This window comes from Podarcis vaucheri, assembly GCF_965113315.1.
Source record: "Podarcis vaucheri genome assembly, chromosome: 6".
NCBI lineage: Eukaryota > Metazoa > Chordata > Lepidosauria > Squamata > Lacertidae > Podarcis > Podarcis vaucheri.
The window spans coordinates 46,941,338-46,956,337 of NC_138764.1; the positions used below are offsets into that span (position 1 = coordinate 46,941,338).

At 40.6% G+C, this 15,000-nt stretch overlaps 1 protein-coding gene across 1 annotated transcript in view; it reads right to left on the minus strand.

Moving 5' to 3' along the window:
• FGGY (FGGY carbohydrate kinase domain containing) overlaps positions 1-15,000 on the minus strand; it is a 152,501-nt gene that overhangs the window by 43,672 nt on the left and 93,829 nt on the right. Inside the window, exons 9-12 of the mRNA XM_082228764.1 lie at positions 11,946-12,053; positions 10,718-10,779; positions 3,980-4,127; positions 2,393-2,467 (exon numbers count right to left, since the gene is read on the minus strand). Coding sequence (XP_082084890.1) covers positions 2,393-2,467; positions 3,980-4,127; positions 10,718-10,779; positions 11,946-12,053 — 393 coding nt within the window. The remainder of the gene's footprint in view (positions 1-2,392; positions 2,468-3,979; positions 4,128-10,717; positions 10,780-11,945; positions 12,054-15,000) is intronic.

The window sequence follows — 15,000 nt, forward strand, 5'->3', positions numbered from 1 at the left end:
AAATATGCAAACTGTGAGACATCAAATGCAAATTTCTCCTTTTTTTGCAATGTCTCTCACTGAAAGAAAACAAAAGGTCAGCAATAAGCGGCAAAAGTTACATTTTTTTGCTATATTTTAAAGCTAAACTCATGTTTAAGTGTAGCAGGCAACCTGCAGCTTTGACTAAGGCAAATACCAACTGTAAATTGATGTAATGTGTCTGTATTTAGTACCAATACAATGTGAACTATCTACTAAAAACAACAACCATGTTTTTTAAAAATAAAAAAATACCCAACATGGAAATTTGCACGTTCTGAGAATTAGAGAAAATTACAGCCTCTCATTAGTTGGGTTTTCTGTTGCCTTAATTTACACTGCTAATACAGTGGCACCATGGGTTAAGAACTTAATTTGTTCCGGAGGTCTGTTCTTAACCAGAAACTGTTCTTAACCTGAAGCATCACTTTAGCTAATGGGGCCTCCTGCTGCCGCCGCACCGCCAGAACACAATTTCTGTTCTCATCCTGAAGCAAAGTTCTTAACCTGAGGTACTATTTCTGGGTTAGTGGAGTCTGTAACCTGAAGCGTATGTAACCTGAAGCGTATGTAACCCAAGGTACCACTGTACACAAAGAACCATCTGTGAAGAAAAATCTAAGAAGACATCACCTTTAATTTTATATATTATATATTTTAATAATCGCTAAAGTGGGATACGGGTAAAGGGGACCAGTAGAGGCTTAATTTCAAAGCACAGTGCAGCCATGTGCAATGAAGCACTTGGAGAATAATAGATGGTTTTCCCAGGATATCCAACTGAGAAAGCTTCCACCTCATTAGCATAGAATAATGCCACGGTGCTTGTTTGGCATTGGAAAGTTGTTGCCTGCAATCCCTTTCATGAGACATTATCAGTAGTTCTCATTTTCCAAGAAAGCACTTGCATTTCTTATTTAAATTTAAAAGGGATGGTAAAGCACCAAGAGCACTGCCATTATGCTCACCAAAGAGGAGCAATAATAGGGCTAACAGTAATGTATTCCAGGTTCAGTTGGAGTAATCTTGTTTTTGTCAAGAGAACTGTTAAAACAGCACAAGTGGAATTCACAGAATCTGCCCTCACCGCTGGGCTTCGTGGAGTGCCATGATGTGAGGAAATGCGAAAACTAATCTGTATTGCCTGCACACCTTTGTGTGTGCCCCTCCCCCATCAGCGAACAGCAACAACTGGTATCGTCCAAGGTGACACAAAAACATGGCTGACTTGGACAGCGGGAAGCTAAAGAATTTCCGTTCCATAGCACGCCTTATCTCGCATTTGTAATGTGCTTGGAAGGCTGCAGATTTGCATTTCAATTGAACAGAATTCAGTTATACAGTTGACGACAAACAACATAATAGCTACTAGTAGTTCACAGGCAACAGTTCAGACAGAAACAGAGAGGTGGACAAATGTACTCCACTTACACCGCCGGTCTTTAAGAAGGGCAGAAAAGAATGAAGACTATTTTCATTCTGAAAAATATACTAGAAATTAAACGTAGCAACAAAGACTAGCAACCCATCAGAAGCCAACAAGGCTCAGCTGTCAGGAAGACCTACTAGCCATCATTCCATCCCTTGTGGAAAAGTAAGATGAAAGTCTAATTAATTCCTAATAATTAAGAGTGTGCTTCTTATCTCTTCCCATGTTTGTTGAATGGGAAAGTGTGGTGGCCTCTTAATTATTGCTGTCACTAGGGACTGAAGTAACAGTATCTAGCTCCTCAAAAGTGAGTGAAATTCAGTTTCTTATATTTTACATTATTGTCCTGAGAAGTAGTCTGCCTTCTGGAGGTTGCCCCTAAAGAATGTAACTTAAAAAAAAACCCAATAGCCCATGTAGACCAGTCATGAGGCAGAGGAGTTATTGTTTTTTTGTTTTGTTTTTATTATGTACTTTGTGTTTTTTATCTTGTATTTTTATGTTGTGAACCACCTTGAGATCTACAGATGAAGGAAAGGTACACAAATTTAATTAATTAATTAATTAATTTGGTCTCCAGCATAACTAAACTGATATTTTTCCTCAACATTTCTCAGTAAACAGAAGTTTCCTGGTTGAACTCTTTCTTGCAACAAGTTCAGAGGAGAGACAACTTTGCAAACTTAGGAAAATGAGGACCTTTTTTTTTGCGAGCAATCGTTAATATGAACAAAAGAATGAAATTTCCAAAATCCTGGGGGAACTTACTTTGAGAGGAAATTTCTTGGAAATTTTACTTTTTTATCATGTCTGCTTGGTAAATAAATTCATAATTCATAATTACAAACCAGTTACAAACGGGATGAAGTACCATTGGCTTAAGTTATTTAAAGGGAATAACTAAGGGAAGCATTGTAAAAGTGCCAGTTTCCAGTGACTTACTGCAATGGCCTGAATTGTGGCCAAGTAGATAAGAGCAAGATCATCCAGGCCTTGAGATAATGTCAGTCCAACCACCTGCAGAGAAAATGAGAAAAACTTGCTGATGTGAGAATTCAGTACTTCCCAATTCTCTCGCTAAACAAAGTTCTAAAGTGAGTCCCAATCTTGTTGCTGCAAGTTGCACCCAAACAGTCATAGGAAAACACCTTTCCCTGCTCTGAAGAGCATTCCCCCTGCCCTGAAGAGGCTTTGCACGGCTATCCCAGAAGCCAGAACAGCAAGAGGGATCTCTGCACAGTGAAAGCAGCGATCCCTCTTGCTGTTCTGGCTTCTGGGATTCAGAATATTATTATTTTTTTGTTTTCCTCATCCAAAAAATAGGTGCATCTTATGGTCTGGTGCGTCTTATAGAGCAAAAAATATGGTACTTTATAGGTGGGATTCGCCTAAGGAACACCAGCAAGACTGGCAGTGGCCGCCAAGACCATATAGCACCAGTCCTGAAAGACCTACATTCGCTTCCAGTACGTTTCCAAGCACAATTAAAAGTGTTGGTGCTGACCTTTAAAGCCCTAAATGGACTCAGACGAGTATACCTGAAGGAGCGTCTCCACCCCCATCATTCAGCCTGAGATCCAGCTCTGAGGGCCTTCTGGCCGTTCCCTCACTGTGAGAAGTGAGATTACAGGGAACCAAGCAGAGGGCCTTCTCAGTAGTGGAACACCCTCCCATCAGATGAAAAAGAAATAAACAACTATCTGACTTTTAGAAGACACCTGAAGGAATCCCTGTTTAGGGAAGTTTTTAATGATTGCTGTTTTATTGTGTTTGTAATATTCTGTTGGGAACCACCCAGAGTGGCTGGGGAAACCCAGCCAGATGGGCAGGGTATAAATAACAAATTATTATTATAAATTATTATATTATCACTCGTCCAATGGGGTTTTACTTCCTTCCTTCCCTGGGTGCTCCGAAATTGGCTATGGGGAGAGAACCCACCCACCCACCCACCCACACAAAGACCAATGCACAAGAGTTTACACTTGTTAATGTTAAATGTGGATTTAACATTTAATTGCTTTCTCTGGAAGAAAGCAAACTGCTTTGGCAGAGAAGGTATTACTTGGGAAGGCCTAATGGCTCATGGGTCAAAATAAGGATGCAGGAAGTGGACAGTATGGGAAAGTAGCCTTTCAGATGGGATAGCACTCTTTTTGTTTTCTCTGCTAACAGTTAATGTGCCTTCTCATCTGAAATTTGCTGCTTTTCTATACTTCAGCTGCTTGGCCAGTCCTACAGAAACGTATGAACTGTGCAAAGCTCAAAACTAATGTGATTAAAAATTTAAAATGTGTCAAAACATACCTCCTTATGTTTCAGTCATATGATATGGGAAGTATCCTGAACTTTTGCATCCTAAAAAAAGTTCCAATTTCAACAGCAACAAATGAAAGGAAAATCCCTGAACTCAGTGGGATTTCTATTAAAGAAGGATGGTAATGTTCAAAATACAAATGCTCATTTCAAGCTCTCATTTTATCCCATTGTTCTGTTCTGACCCGTTTTCAAAGGCAGGCTGTTTCTTACCATGCCCTTTAGTGTAATATCTGCAAGGGGAGATCTGTTGCCATGGAAATCTGGCCAAACATGTAAATCAACAGTGAGGAAACCCACAGGCAAAGATTTCTTAATCAGATCCAGGTGACCGTTCAAGTATGTATATATACTTTGAGCACTGCAAGAAAAACAAGTAGAAAAGAAAAAGGGGTGTGGGAGAGAGGTTATTCCTCGAACATATTGCATGATCTGTACTCCTAAAACAGATATACACACAAATTATCAAAAGGCCTACAAAGCCAAATTAAAATATGGAGAGGGAGGTGAAGAGAAGGAGAAGATGATATCAATATATTACTTTTCAGGTATGCGTTGTTGAACAGCATGGGTAAGAATCAAAAGTGGAACTAGGATCTCATCATAGCAACACTTAAGAAGAGGTTTGCATCCTGATTCCAAGCACATTTGTTTAATCTCATTTAATTTGAGTCAGGCACTTGCAAAAGCATCAGCTAAGTCTCACTGACCACACAGATCAACGGCTAGCCCTTCTCCGGAGCTACACCGACATGGCAAGCTTGAGAATTGCCACATCTTGTGAAATCACCGGAGAGCTAGCTGCATGCATGGGATTTAAACACAGAACGTTTGCACGTGGAATAAATCATGGGAATTTCTCATGAATATTAATGGCATTTTGCAAGCACAGTGCAAACACAGCATGCTCAGCAACGGAAGCCTTGGGTACAATCCAGAGAATCCTCAGAGTGCTTAATTTCCATTCATATCAGTGGAACTTAAAAGTGTGCTTAGTTTTCTCTGGAATGTACCCAGAGGGTGAAATCCAAAGAAAGTGAAAACAAGCCAAATCCTACTGAAATCCATGGGAATTGCAATCTAGCCTTCGATTGCATGCACTGACATGCCAGTAAAACTATGCTACTATTACCACACTTTATAAAGCTCTAGGAAAAAACCTTGGGAATAGGCTTTTACAAACATCAGGGATGGATTTTTTAAATTCTACTGTTAGTTTTGCCTTCCAGGGAGTACCGAGAAGACTTCATTTTCAGAAAGGATGGTCAATAGGAGAGCATCTTCCTCTAATTACAATTGATTAGTCATTGTCTCAGTTTTGGAGGTCCAAATAGTGATATTCATTTAGCCTCTGCATGTATATTCAGTCATGCACTAATGAGCTCCCTGAGGGAATTTGGCATGTGTTTACTACTCTGACTTATGACCTCCTTGCAGCTGTATATTTATATTCTGCATTTAAGCATTCAGCTGCACATTGTTTCAATTAGAGCTTACCATGTGTTTGCTATCTGAGGATATCATTCAAAATGAAGTGCACTTGGAAAGCATTAAAATAACTAATTCATATCATTATTCACATACTTTAAAGGTTGTTTTATGTGACTTGTGGAGGAAAACACAGGAATAGTTTTGTAAGTTACTACAATTCCTTAGTAGCCTTATTTCGTTTCCATTTGTCGTTTCCATTTGCAAGCAGAAGAGAGAAGAGGACTTTCCCCAGAATAAGTGTGCAAAGGATAGAAGACTCAGCTGAGAAACAGCGCGCTTCCATTGAGATGGAGGAATAGGGGAAACCTGGTGGGAATATCTTGTCTCAAGGCAATATCATAGCCTTAATCTTAAATCACTAGATAGTTTGAGTTTAAATCGTTTAGGAAATTAAGGAAAAACAAAACTTCAGTTTGTAGGAGGCCACTTCCCCAAACCACAACAGCTATGTAAGATTTATATAGCACTGTAGGCTGTTTACTTCGAAAAGCTTCACATAGGTATGAAAATATAAAATGGCCTTACAGTACGCCATGTTGACCAGCCTTCCCCAACCTGGTGGTATTGAACTACAAGCACATCAGCCACAGTGAGCATGTTGCAGATTGAGCTAACTGTAGTCCAAAACATCTGGAGGGCAGCCAGCTGATGCAGACTATTACTCTCTAATCCAACTGGCAAATCCTCTTCAGCATCTCAAAGCTACTGAATACCCTTTCAAAAACAAATATACTCTGCAGATGCCAGAGCATGAACCTCAAGTCTTCTGTTATTGCAGCTATGATATATGCACATCATTTCTATGCTTATATTGTAGAATGGGAGTTGTTGGTGGAAGATCACCTCCTGTCCTAGTTCATAACAGCAGCAAGTTTTGAACTACAGACTGCTCAAATTCTTAACACATTAAGTCCTTAATGCACCAGGACAGAGGTTTTCAACCTTTATGGGTCCATGGCTCTCTTGACCAACTCCATTCTTTCCACGGCACCCCTGTGGGGCTCAGGAGCCCAGTTATGTCACCCCTTGCCTGCGGAGCCGGCAGCCCCTCACCCCTTTTTGAACACCCTCCCTTGCGGAGGGTTCCCTCAGCCTCCTCTCTTCTCCCCATTCCTTGGGAGTCCTTTGGGCAGCCACAGTTGTCGCTCTGGTCTCTGAGCTGCCCCCTCTGCCCCCCAAAGAAGTGCCTCCTCACACTGCCCCACAGGGACCTGTGAAGCACTCCTTGGCCAGCCCCAGAGGCACCATTCTCCTGGGCAGCTTGTAACCAGGGCTGCTGCAACAAACAGCTATGCAAGCCTTTGGGAGGCAGAGACATGAGAGGGCATCAGAGGAAGGGGGACAGAGGCCAGTGTTGCCCGCAGCACCCCTGACCATCATTGAAGGCACCATTGCACTAGAAACAGCAACAGCAGCAAAACAATGCCACTTTCCCCATCATTTACCAAAAGCCTACTAACCAGAGTATGATTCTCCATTGCTTTTCACTTTCTGACTCAGATAAATTAGCAAATTCCAAGCTTGACTAAAATTTCCTCTGTGCACCCCAGCAAAGATGTCTGACTCAACCTTGCAAAAGTGGTCATAGGTGCCTTAACAGGTGGGTATAACATGATCTACCGTAGATGTAATGTTCAAACTTAGATACTCAGGACCCTCCCGGCTTCTTTCCATTCAACACAGCTACTTGATGTTCAAAGTAATATATGGAGAGAAAGGATGGTAATTTTATGTGACTTGTTTGCTATGTTTGCAACTATAAACTCACTTCCTTAAAGAATAGTCATCTGGAAAGCATTATAGAACTGCAATTGGGCACATGCCTGTGACAGTAAGTGCTATAAGTCTCTTTACCAACAAACTTCTGTCCAGCATCTTTGGACAGAACTAAGTGCAGCATCTCAAATGCACTTGCTGGCAGTGCAAGAGCTTCTTCTCTGTTTTACTTTCACTATGCTAAGAAATAGAGATATCACGGAGATTCATATTTCCTGTCTTGGAATACATGTCTTGAGAGGATCTTACATTTGCAACCCAAGGCAAGAATTCCAACCCCTGAATTTATCTCTGGACATGGCTGTCCACAGAAATAATTGGGTAGGGAACAAGGTCTTTGACTTGGCCTGACTATTCACAGCCTTTATATGACTGAACCCTACGAACCATTACGCTACATGGTTCTGAAGAGAACCATATAATGTTTTATTGCAAATTTGTTTAATTATATTACAGCTTTAAAATGGTTGTTGCCTGCTCTGGGCTCATGAAAGCGATGAAGGGAAGGATATAATTCTAAGTAATAAATGAATTAGACACGTGGCAAAATGACTGACTGGCCACTGATTAATAGAAGGATGAGAACCACAATCATTTCCAGCATGTATTTTTTTTTTAATGAGATTTATTGAAAGTTTAAAATTACAGAGAATAAAAAAGAGAGAAGGAGAAGAAGAAAAAGAAGGAAAAGAAAAGAAAGAAAAGAAAAAATATATATAATCAGGAAAACAAGGAATTAAGCAATACAAGTCAATAAAAAGAAAAAAAGAAAAATACAAAACACGCAATACATCAAAACCAACAAAAAAAGGAAAAACAAAAAATTAAAAAACAAACCCAGTATTCCCAAATCTTTATCTTTCGTTAACTTGTTTCATCGACCTCCTCACACCTCCCTTTTTTGTATTCTAATTATTAATTATCTCAGCAAATCCTTTCCATCTTTCACTATATTCTATCATTAAATTACCTTAATTTATTTTAACCTTATCTTACCATAAAAAGCCCTAGAGCTTAAAACTTATTTATACATAATTCCTTATAATATTTCTACTAAAGCCAAATAGTTTCATTCCAGCATTTTTCTAACACATTAATTTTACAATAATTCTCTAAATGAATTTTTAAACTTTCTTCCAATCTTCATCCATCGTCTCTTCTTCCTGGTCTCGGGTTTTGTCAGTCCTTTCTATCCCTTCCATCTAGTCCATTAACCTGGTGACCTTCTATCCGAGGCTCTTAAGTCTTTTCCATGTCCCTTCTGCAGGTCTTCTTCATGTTTATACCTGCACTTTACTTTATCTTCTGCTGATCTTATTCTTAATTTCCTTCCTTTCTCACTGAGGGGTAGATCTCGGGGAGACTCCAACTTGACAATGTCTTTATCCCTTCTCGACAGGTCAGTCCACTCTCCACAGTCAGCACTGAAATCCAAAAGATATTTGAAGGCATGTTTCAAAGTCCCTCCAAAGTTAAGGGCCCCCCAACTCCAAGCTCCCCCTGGCCCACAACCAGATCCCAAAAGTCAGAACATCCCTGCATAGGGGGATCCATCCAGCTTCCCATCTCCAAACCAAAAAGTACTCCATCTCTCCCAGTCTGACTTTCTCGAGGTTCAGTCGTCAGAAACAACAACTTATTTTCCTGCAAGGCTGCGGCTCTCTCCATTTCTATTACTTGAGGTTCAGCAACAACCTCCTCCTTTGTCTTCTGCACAACTTGCCCTGTCAAAGCAAATTCCTGAGATGGTTCCTGAGTAGTTTCTATGTAGGTATTCACCGTTTGTCCAAAATTGCTAACTGCAACAGTCATCAAATCCATCTTTTCATGTAGCTGTTCCAGTAAAGCGCTTGTCTTGCAAAGAGCAAGCACTAAAACTTCTTCTAGACACATTCTTGCTCAAGGTCAATGTCTGGTTCCCACGATCTTTAATCTCTGCAGCTGTAAAATTCCCCAGATCGATTCCAGCAACAGTATCACAAACTCCCTCCAGAGGAAACAATTTCTGTTTGTATCCGTCTTTTTGAAAGCAGCTCCAGCAACAAAATTACTTTCGTTTTCCAGATATTTTATTCCTTTTTATATGCAGAAGGAAACATTGGAATCAATATGTTTCTCTTTTTTAACTATCTGTCAAAAAACTTTTTATTCACAGTCAATGAACTTCCCCAAAGCGTCTGTCTCTGACACCCCGTTCCCAGGTTTAAGACGGTGGAAATTTATCTTTCTTTACTCTCTCTCCTGCAGGTTTAAACAATCTAAGATTTCCCCCCTCTTCTCCTGCTTCCAAGGGGGGTTTGGCGTTTTTAACTGATGAAAATTTAGTCCTTTACAAACGACTTTCCAGACTTTAGCTTGCAATGTCTTTGCTTCAATTTATTTACAAAAGTGGAAGGCAGACTTCCTGTTTAGACCTTCCCGCTTCAGTGCCAAATTAGTTCAACTTTTAAAACTCCAATTCTTCACTTTACTCACGGGTAGTTACTTTTAAATCCAATTGTCCACAGGAAAAAGTCAGCGCTCTCTGGCAACAGCTGTGCGGCTTCACTCCGTGAAAGTAGCAATCAGTTCGAAGCACCGCACCACTCACCCCACTTCGCTCCGGAGCCCCAAAATGGGTTTCCCCGCGAGTAGGGGAGGCGCTCTTGGTGCCTGCCGAATCCCACGTTCCCAGGCTTCCTCTGCCTGGGATTTTTAAGGGGTCCCTGCCTTCGCCGCGGCGGCAAGACCCGATTCTCACGGAGCGGGTTCCTCTCGGTCAGAGGAACTCCACCATTGCTAATGGCGCTAACCTGGAAGTCTCCATTTCCAGCATGTAAACCACAGTGTAATAGGCTGGCAGAATTAACATGGCTGTACTGTTGCTTTTTCTTCTCTTACACTTAACAACCTCACAGGATGAACATATGTAATGCCTTTGTTTCTTTCTTTTTTTCTAGACATCTACTCATGTCTAGAGCAAAATGCCAATAGCAAGGTAGCTCAAGTTATACCTCACCCCTAGAATTTAACACCTTCACATTTGAAACGTGAAATTCTGCTAGCCTGAGGCTGCCTAAGGTTTGGTGCATATGCTGTCCTACATGGAAACCCGATCTTGACTTAGAGAAGTCTTTGATGTGCAAAGCAAAAAGGCCAGGCAGACTATTTGGCATTAGAACAAAAGTATTGTAGCCTAAAGGTGAATGTTCAGAGGACCAGAGTTTCAACCATTTATTCTCGCATTACCTCTATTATTACATTTGTAAAAGCTCAGATGGAAAGCTGACTATAGAAATGATTTCTACGGTGGCAATTTGATAAGTGAAGCCATTTTGCAAAGGCAAAATTCGTGTCCAGGTAAACAGCTCCAGAGAAAACACTCAAAACCTAGACTGCCCAAACATTCGTAAGGGTATTTTACAAGGACAAAATGGCTGGAAAAAGTCAACTTCTGGTGACGTCAGCACGTCAGAAATGCCCACGTGAACCAGTCCTCAGGTGTTCAAAACAAGAAAGATTGTATTCCAGAATGGGAAGGTTGAAAAGCCAGCTTGGAAAGGGAAACAACTTAATATAGTGAGAAGCAGCCCAACCCACATCCCAGCTAAGCTGGAACATTCCAGCTGAACTAGTTTCTGGAAGGCTGCCAAACTGCTGTTTCTAAGACAGACTGTAAAATGATGAAGAAATAAGGATGGTGACCTGGCTGCAGATTTTGTCTGTAGCTCTGGGAACGCAGCGTGTCCTTGGACGACATGCTCTATCTTTGGGGGGGAAAGAAAAGTAAGACAGAGATGAGTGTTCATATCAGTCCATAATATATGGTAAGAGTTTCATGTGTCTTGACTTTTTTTTAAAAAAAATCTAATTTAACTTTATTTAATCCGGTTTTCTAGTGAACTTAAAGGAAAACTATATACTGTGTGTATTGCCGAGTTGTGTGCGGTTACAATGTTAGCAGCCAGTTACATGGATCACACAGACTTGTTCCATGGTTTTTATGCAACTATGCGTTCAAAAGATGTGCACAGAAATTAACTTCTGGCTTGCTTCATCCTATGCGCCAGTCTAAGCTACAGCAGCATATACAGTGCAAGCAGGGACTTGCACACCTACTGCTGAGAAATGAAATGCTATGCCTGAGAACGGGCTAGCTTTGCTCCACATTCCAGGACACACTCCCTTACTATCAAACATAAATGCGTGTGCCAATTGACACACAAACACAAAAAAACCAACCACCACAGCTCTTTAAAGTAAAAGTGCTGGAAATTCTGCCGCACTCAGTTCCACTAAGCACAAGGTAAGCAGCCCGGTAATTAAACTAACATATAACTGCCCCCCACCCCCTTCTAAAATGACCCAATTTTAATGCATACCCCTTGACCTCAGCAACTCTCCTGGTAAGAAAGCCTAGTGCACGTTCATTACCAACAGAACAGTTTGAGCAAAAAAATGATTAGAATAGGATGGGTGGAACTGTGGTCCATGGGCACTTTCATGCTTTTATTTTAAATAGTTTATGTCCCAGGTTTTAAAAAAGTTAATAACTATACAAATATTTGTTCTGGCTCCTTTATCTCCTGATGTAGGGAGAAGAGGCTATTTTGCCTCAATCTTTCTTCTGTTGAGAATCAGAAGGACATACCATGATAACATGGACAAAGTTACCCATGGCTTATGAGGAACCAACATTATAACTTCTATAATTACCAGTAATGCCTCAGTTCTAGATGACTGGGTGATTATAAGATTTGAACGGACACGTTCCCTTATCACAACTAGCCCCAGCTAGCTTGTAGCTTTATCAGAATTACTGGGATTCCCACTGCAGTCCATACGATCCCACTAGCTCGCAACACATTTGGAGCTTAGCAGCGATTCTTTTTTTAACTCAGACCCTTTACTGTGAAGAGAAAGCCAAACTCACCAGCTTTCCTGTAGCACTTTGGCCTCCCTCGTTTAGCCAGAATCCCGGCACCATAGCTGAGTCATAGGGCCCCCAAACTCCAGGGACAAACACAGGGGACTTGCTTATCTGAAGAGGGAAATTAAAATCCAGATACTTAAAAGTTTCACACACATCGTGTTCATGTTAAACCAGGCATAGGCAAACTCGGCCCTCCAGATATTTTGGGACTGCAATTCCCATCACCCCCAGCCACAGGTCCTGTTAGCTAGGGAGTTGTAGTCCCAAAACATCTGGAGGGCCAAGTTTGCCTATGCCTGTGTTAAACACTATCTACCTATTACAGACAGGTAGCCGTGTTGGTCTGCCATAGTCAAAATAAAAAAATTCCTTCCAGTAGCACCTTAAAGACCAACTAAGTTAGTTCTTGGTATGAGCTTTCGTGTGCATGCACACTTCTTCAGATACTCTGAAGAATATTCTTCAGATACTCTGAAGAAGTGTGCATGCACACGGAAGCTCATACCAAGAACTAACTTAGTTGGTCTTTAAGGTGCTACTGGAAGGAATTTTTTTATTTTGACTATCTACCTATGTAATTGGCTCCTCATGGTGGCAGTTACCATGGAGCTACATGATCAAGTCCTACACAGGGAGGAAAACAGGATGGCAAAACATGTGAAAAAAGGCATCTGAGGAAATAAACTTAACTGGACAACTTCTGTGGCAACAGCAAATAAATAATAAACTGGGCATGAAGTTAGAGGGGTAAAGATACTGACTCACTACTAAAGCTAGCCCAGTTTCCCCCATATTTTGTTAAAATTGGCACCAATGTCAGAAGCTGTCTTTGAAACATTGACTTTCTACTTACTTAACTTTGAAAACGGAACAGCAATAGTTCCTGCAATTATTTCAAAAGGTAATACCTTTCCTGAAACTGGATTTTTAAATTATTATTTAAAAAAATGAAACCCTCCTTCCAGTTATGCTTAGGGACAGTGGCTGTAAATATGAATCTAAAATGTGTTTTCTGAGCAGTTTCAGGAAGGTCTAAATATTATGTGTCCTACTCCATTATTTAACCACATTCCATAAATTATTATTGCACTGTTCCCAAAGCTACCTTGTGCCTCTGCCAGCACTCAAAGGGAAAGTCCAATTAAAAGACTAACTGGTACTTCTGGGAAACCATCAGGTTTTGAATATCTCCAGCCAGGCTTGGTATTTTAGAGGATACCCACAAAAATTTGCCAGGACAGGATATTTCCGTCTCCCTAGCTTGGCTCTAGTTACACACTTAGATGTTCATATCATCTTACAACTGAAATACCATTTGTATGCATTCCAAAAAACTATCAACAAACGTGTGGCGCAATTCAGATTTGCACATCAATACATCTTTGGGCACAGACAATGGGTGTGGACATTTTATTCTTCACTGGGGATCATTTTGTCCTTCTCCCAGAAAATCTACAGGGATAAAAGGAGGTTCTGGGATCTGGCTGAGGGCCATTTGCTCTTTCCAATAAATCACTCCAGAGTTTCAGATACACCCACTCACCCCAGATTTCCCTTTCCCACAATATGTGATCACTCTCACTGAGGATCTGCCCAGTCAGAAAAAAAGATAAATGCATATCTTTAAAGAATAACTGATATTACAATATTATTTGTACAATATTTTGTGGCCTATTTGCACACTTTATTCATGTTCACCGTTACCTGAGAAGGAGAATCCCAGAAAGCAGCAGAATAAAGGCTGAAATTACATTAGATCTAGGTCTTTAAATTGCTAATATTTTACAGTAAGACAAAGATGCAATTTGCTACTCAGCCTAACAAACTAAATCAGCCTTACCTCTGCCTGCTCCTGACATCTAGAGTGTACTTTGAGGTCATTTAGGGGTATTTGTAGTTTAGCAAGTTAAAATGCACATAAATATCCAAGTAGAAGTAATTCAAATTCATGTTAAATCTCTCACCCAGTAAAATTAAGACTACCAATGGTTCCAAGAGATCTGACAATCCCCAGGAAAGAGTAGTGTATTTTGGGATTGGGTGGGGGGGGGCAGATAGCAAGATTCCCCTCATCCACCGCTTCAATTAAAAAACAAGGGATAAGGTCTTTAACAGGTGGTGATATGAAGTCTGAGTAATTGGCTCCTGGTTTCTTTCTTGCCACTATTTTAAACAAACATGAAAAGTGATTCAATAAATATTCAGCCCCAGCCACGTACCAGCTGCAGTCTGGTTGCCTATTATAAAGAGCCAATGTCTGTCTAATCCGAGGTTAACCATTTGTGCAAGTTAGGGAATTAAATAGTAAGAATGTGAAGTAGCAGCCTAGGAGTTGCTTCAATTCCACTGACAAGGAAGCATATTAACAGGCTCAAACAGAGGACACTTTTATGAAACAGCACTGGATCATTATCTGATTATTGTGCTAGTAGGAGTGGGTCAGTAGTAACTTCTGACTCAAGAGTCAGATAATTAATATGTTTTACATGCTTTTAAGTCTTCGCTCTTGACAAGCCCACCCATATTTCACATTACATATGATCAAACTTGCAATCCCCAGTTGAGGAAGGCGGAAACTGGGGAGGCCAGAAAAACTCAAGCCTTAACCATTTCTGTTTTTCTTTTCCCTTCCCCAACCCATTAATGAGTAAAGAGTTAACCTTTTACTACTATTCCACAATGCAGTGGAAGAAGAGTTGGTGGTGGCAAGACTATGGGCTAATGTACTTCTCGCAGGGACTACGTTATTTCCAACAATAAGATTCTCTCCCATGCAGGACTGTATTCCCACACCACTAGCATAATCCTAGTTATCACTGGTTCACAAGAAAGAGCATGATGATTGAGAAACCCTACAGCTGGTTCCTTGTGCCGCCATTTCATCTCTGTTGGTCAGTGGTAGAGAAACTCATAAGGTCTTAGATCAAAACCAAGTTCTATGTTGGATCTTTATTTATTAAAGGTAATAAGAAATGGCAACCATTGCTTCAACAAGAAAGTGTTCAAGACATTTGGTGTGATCCACTATCTTTTATGAAGTGAAAAATTCCAGGCC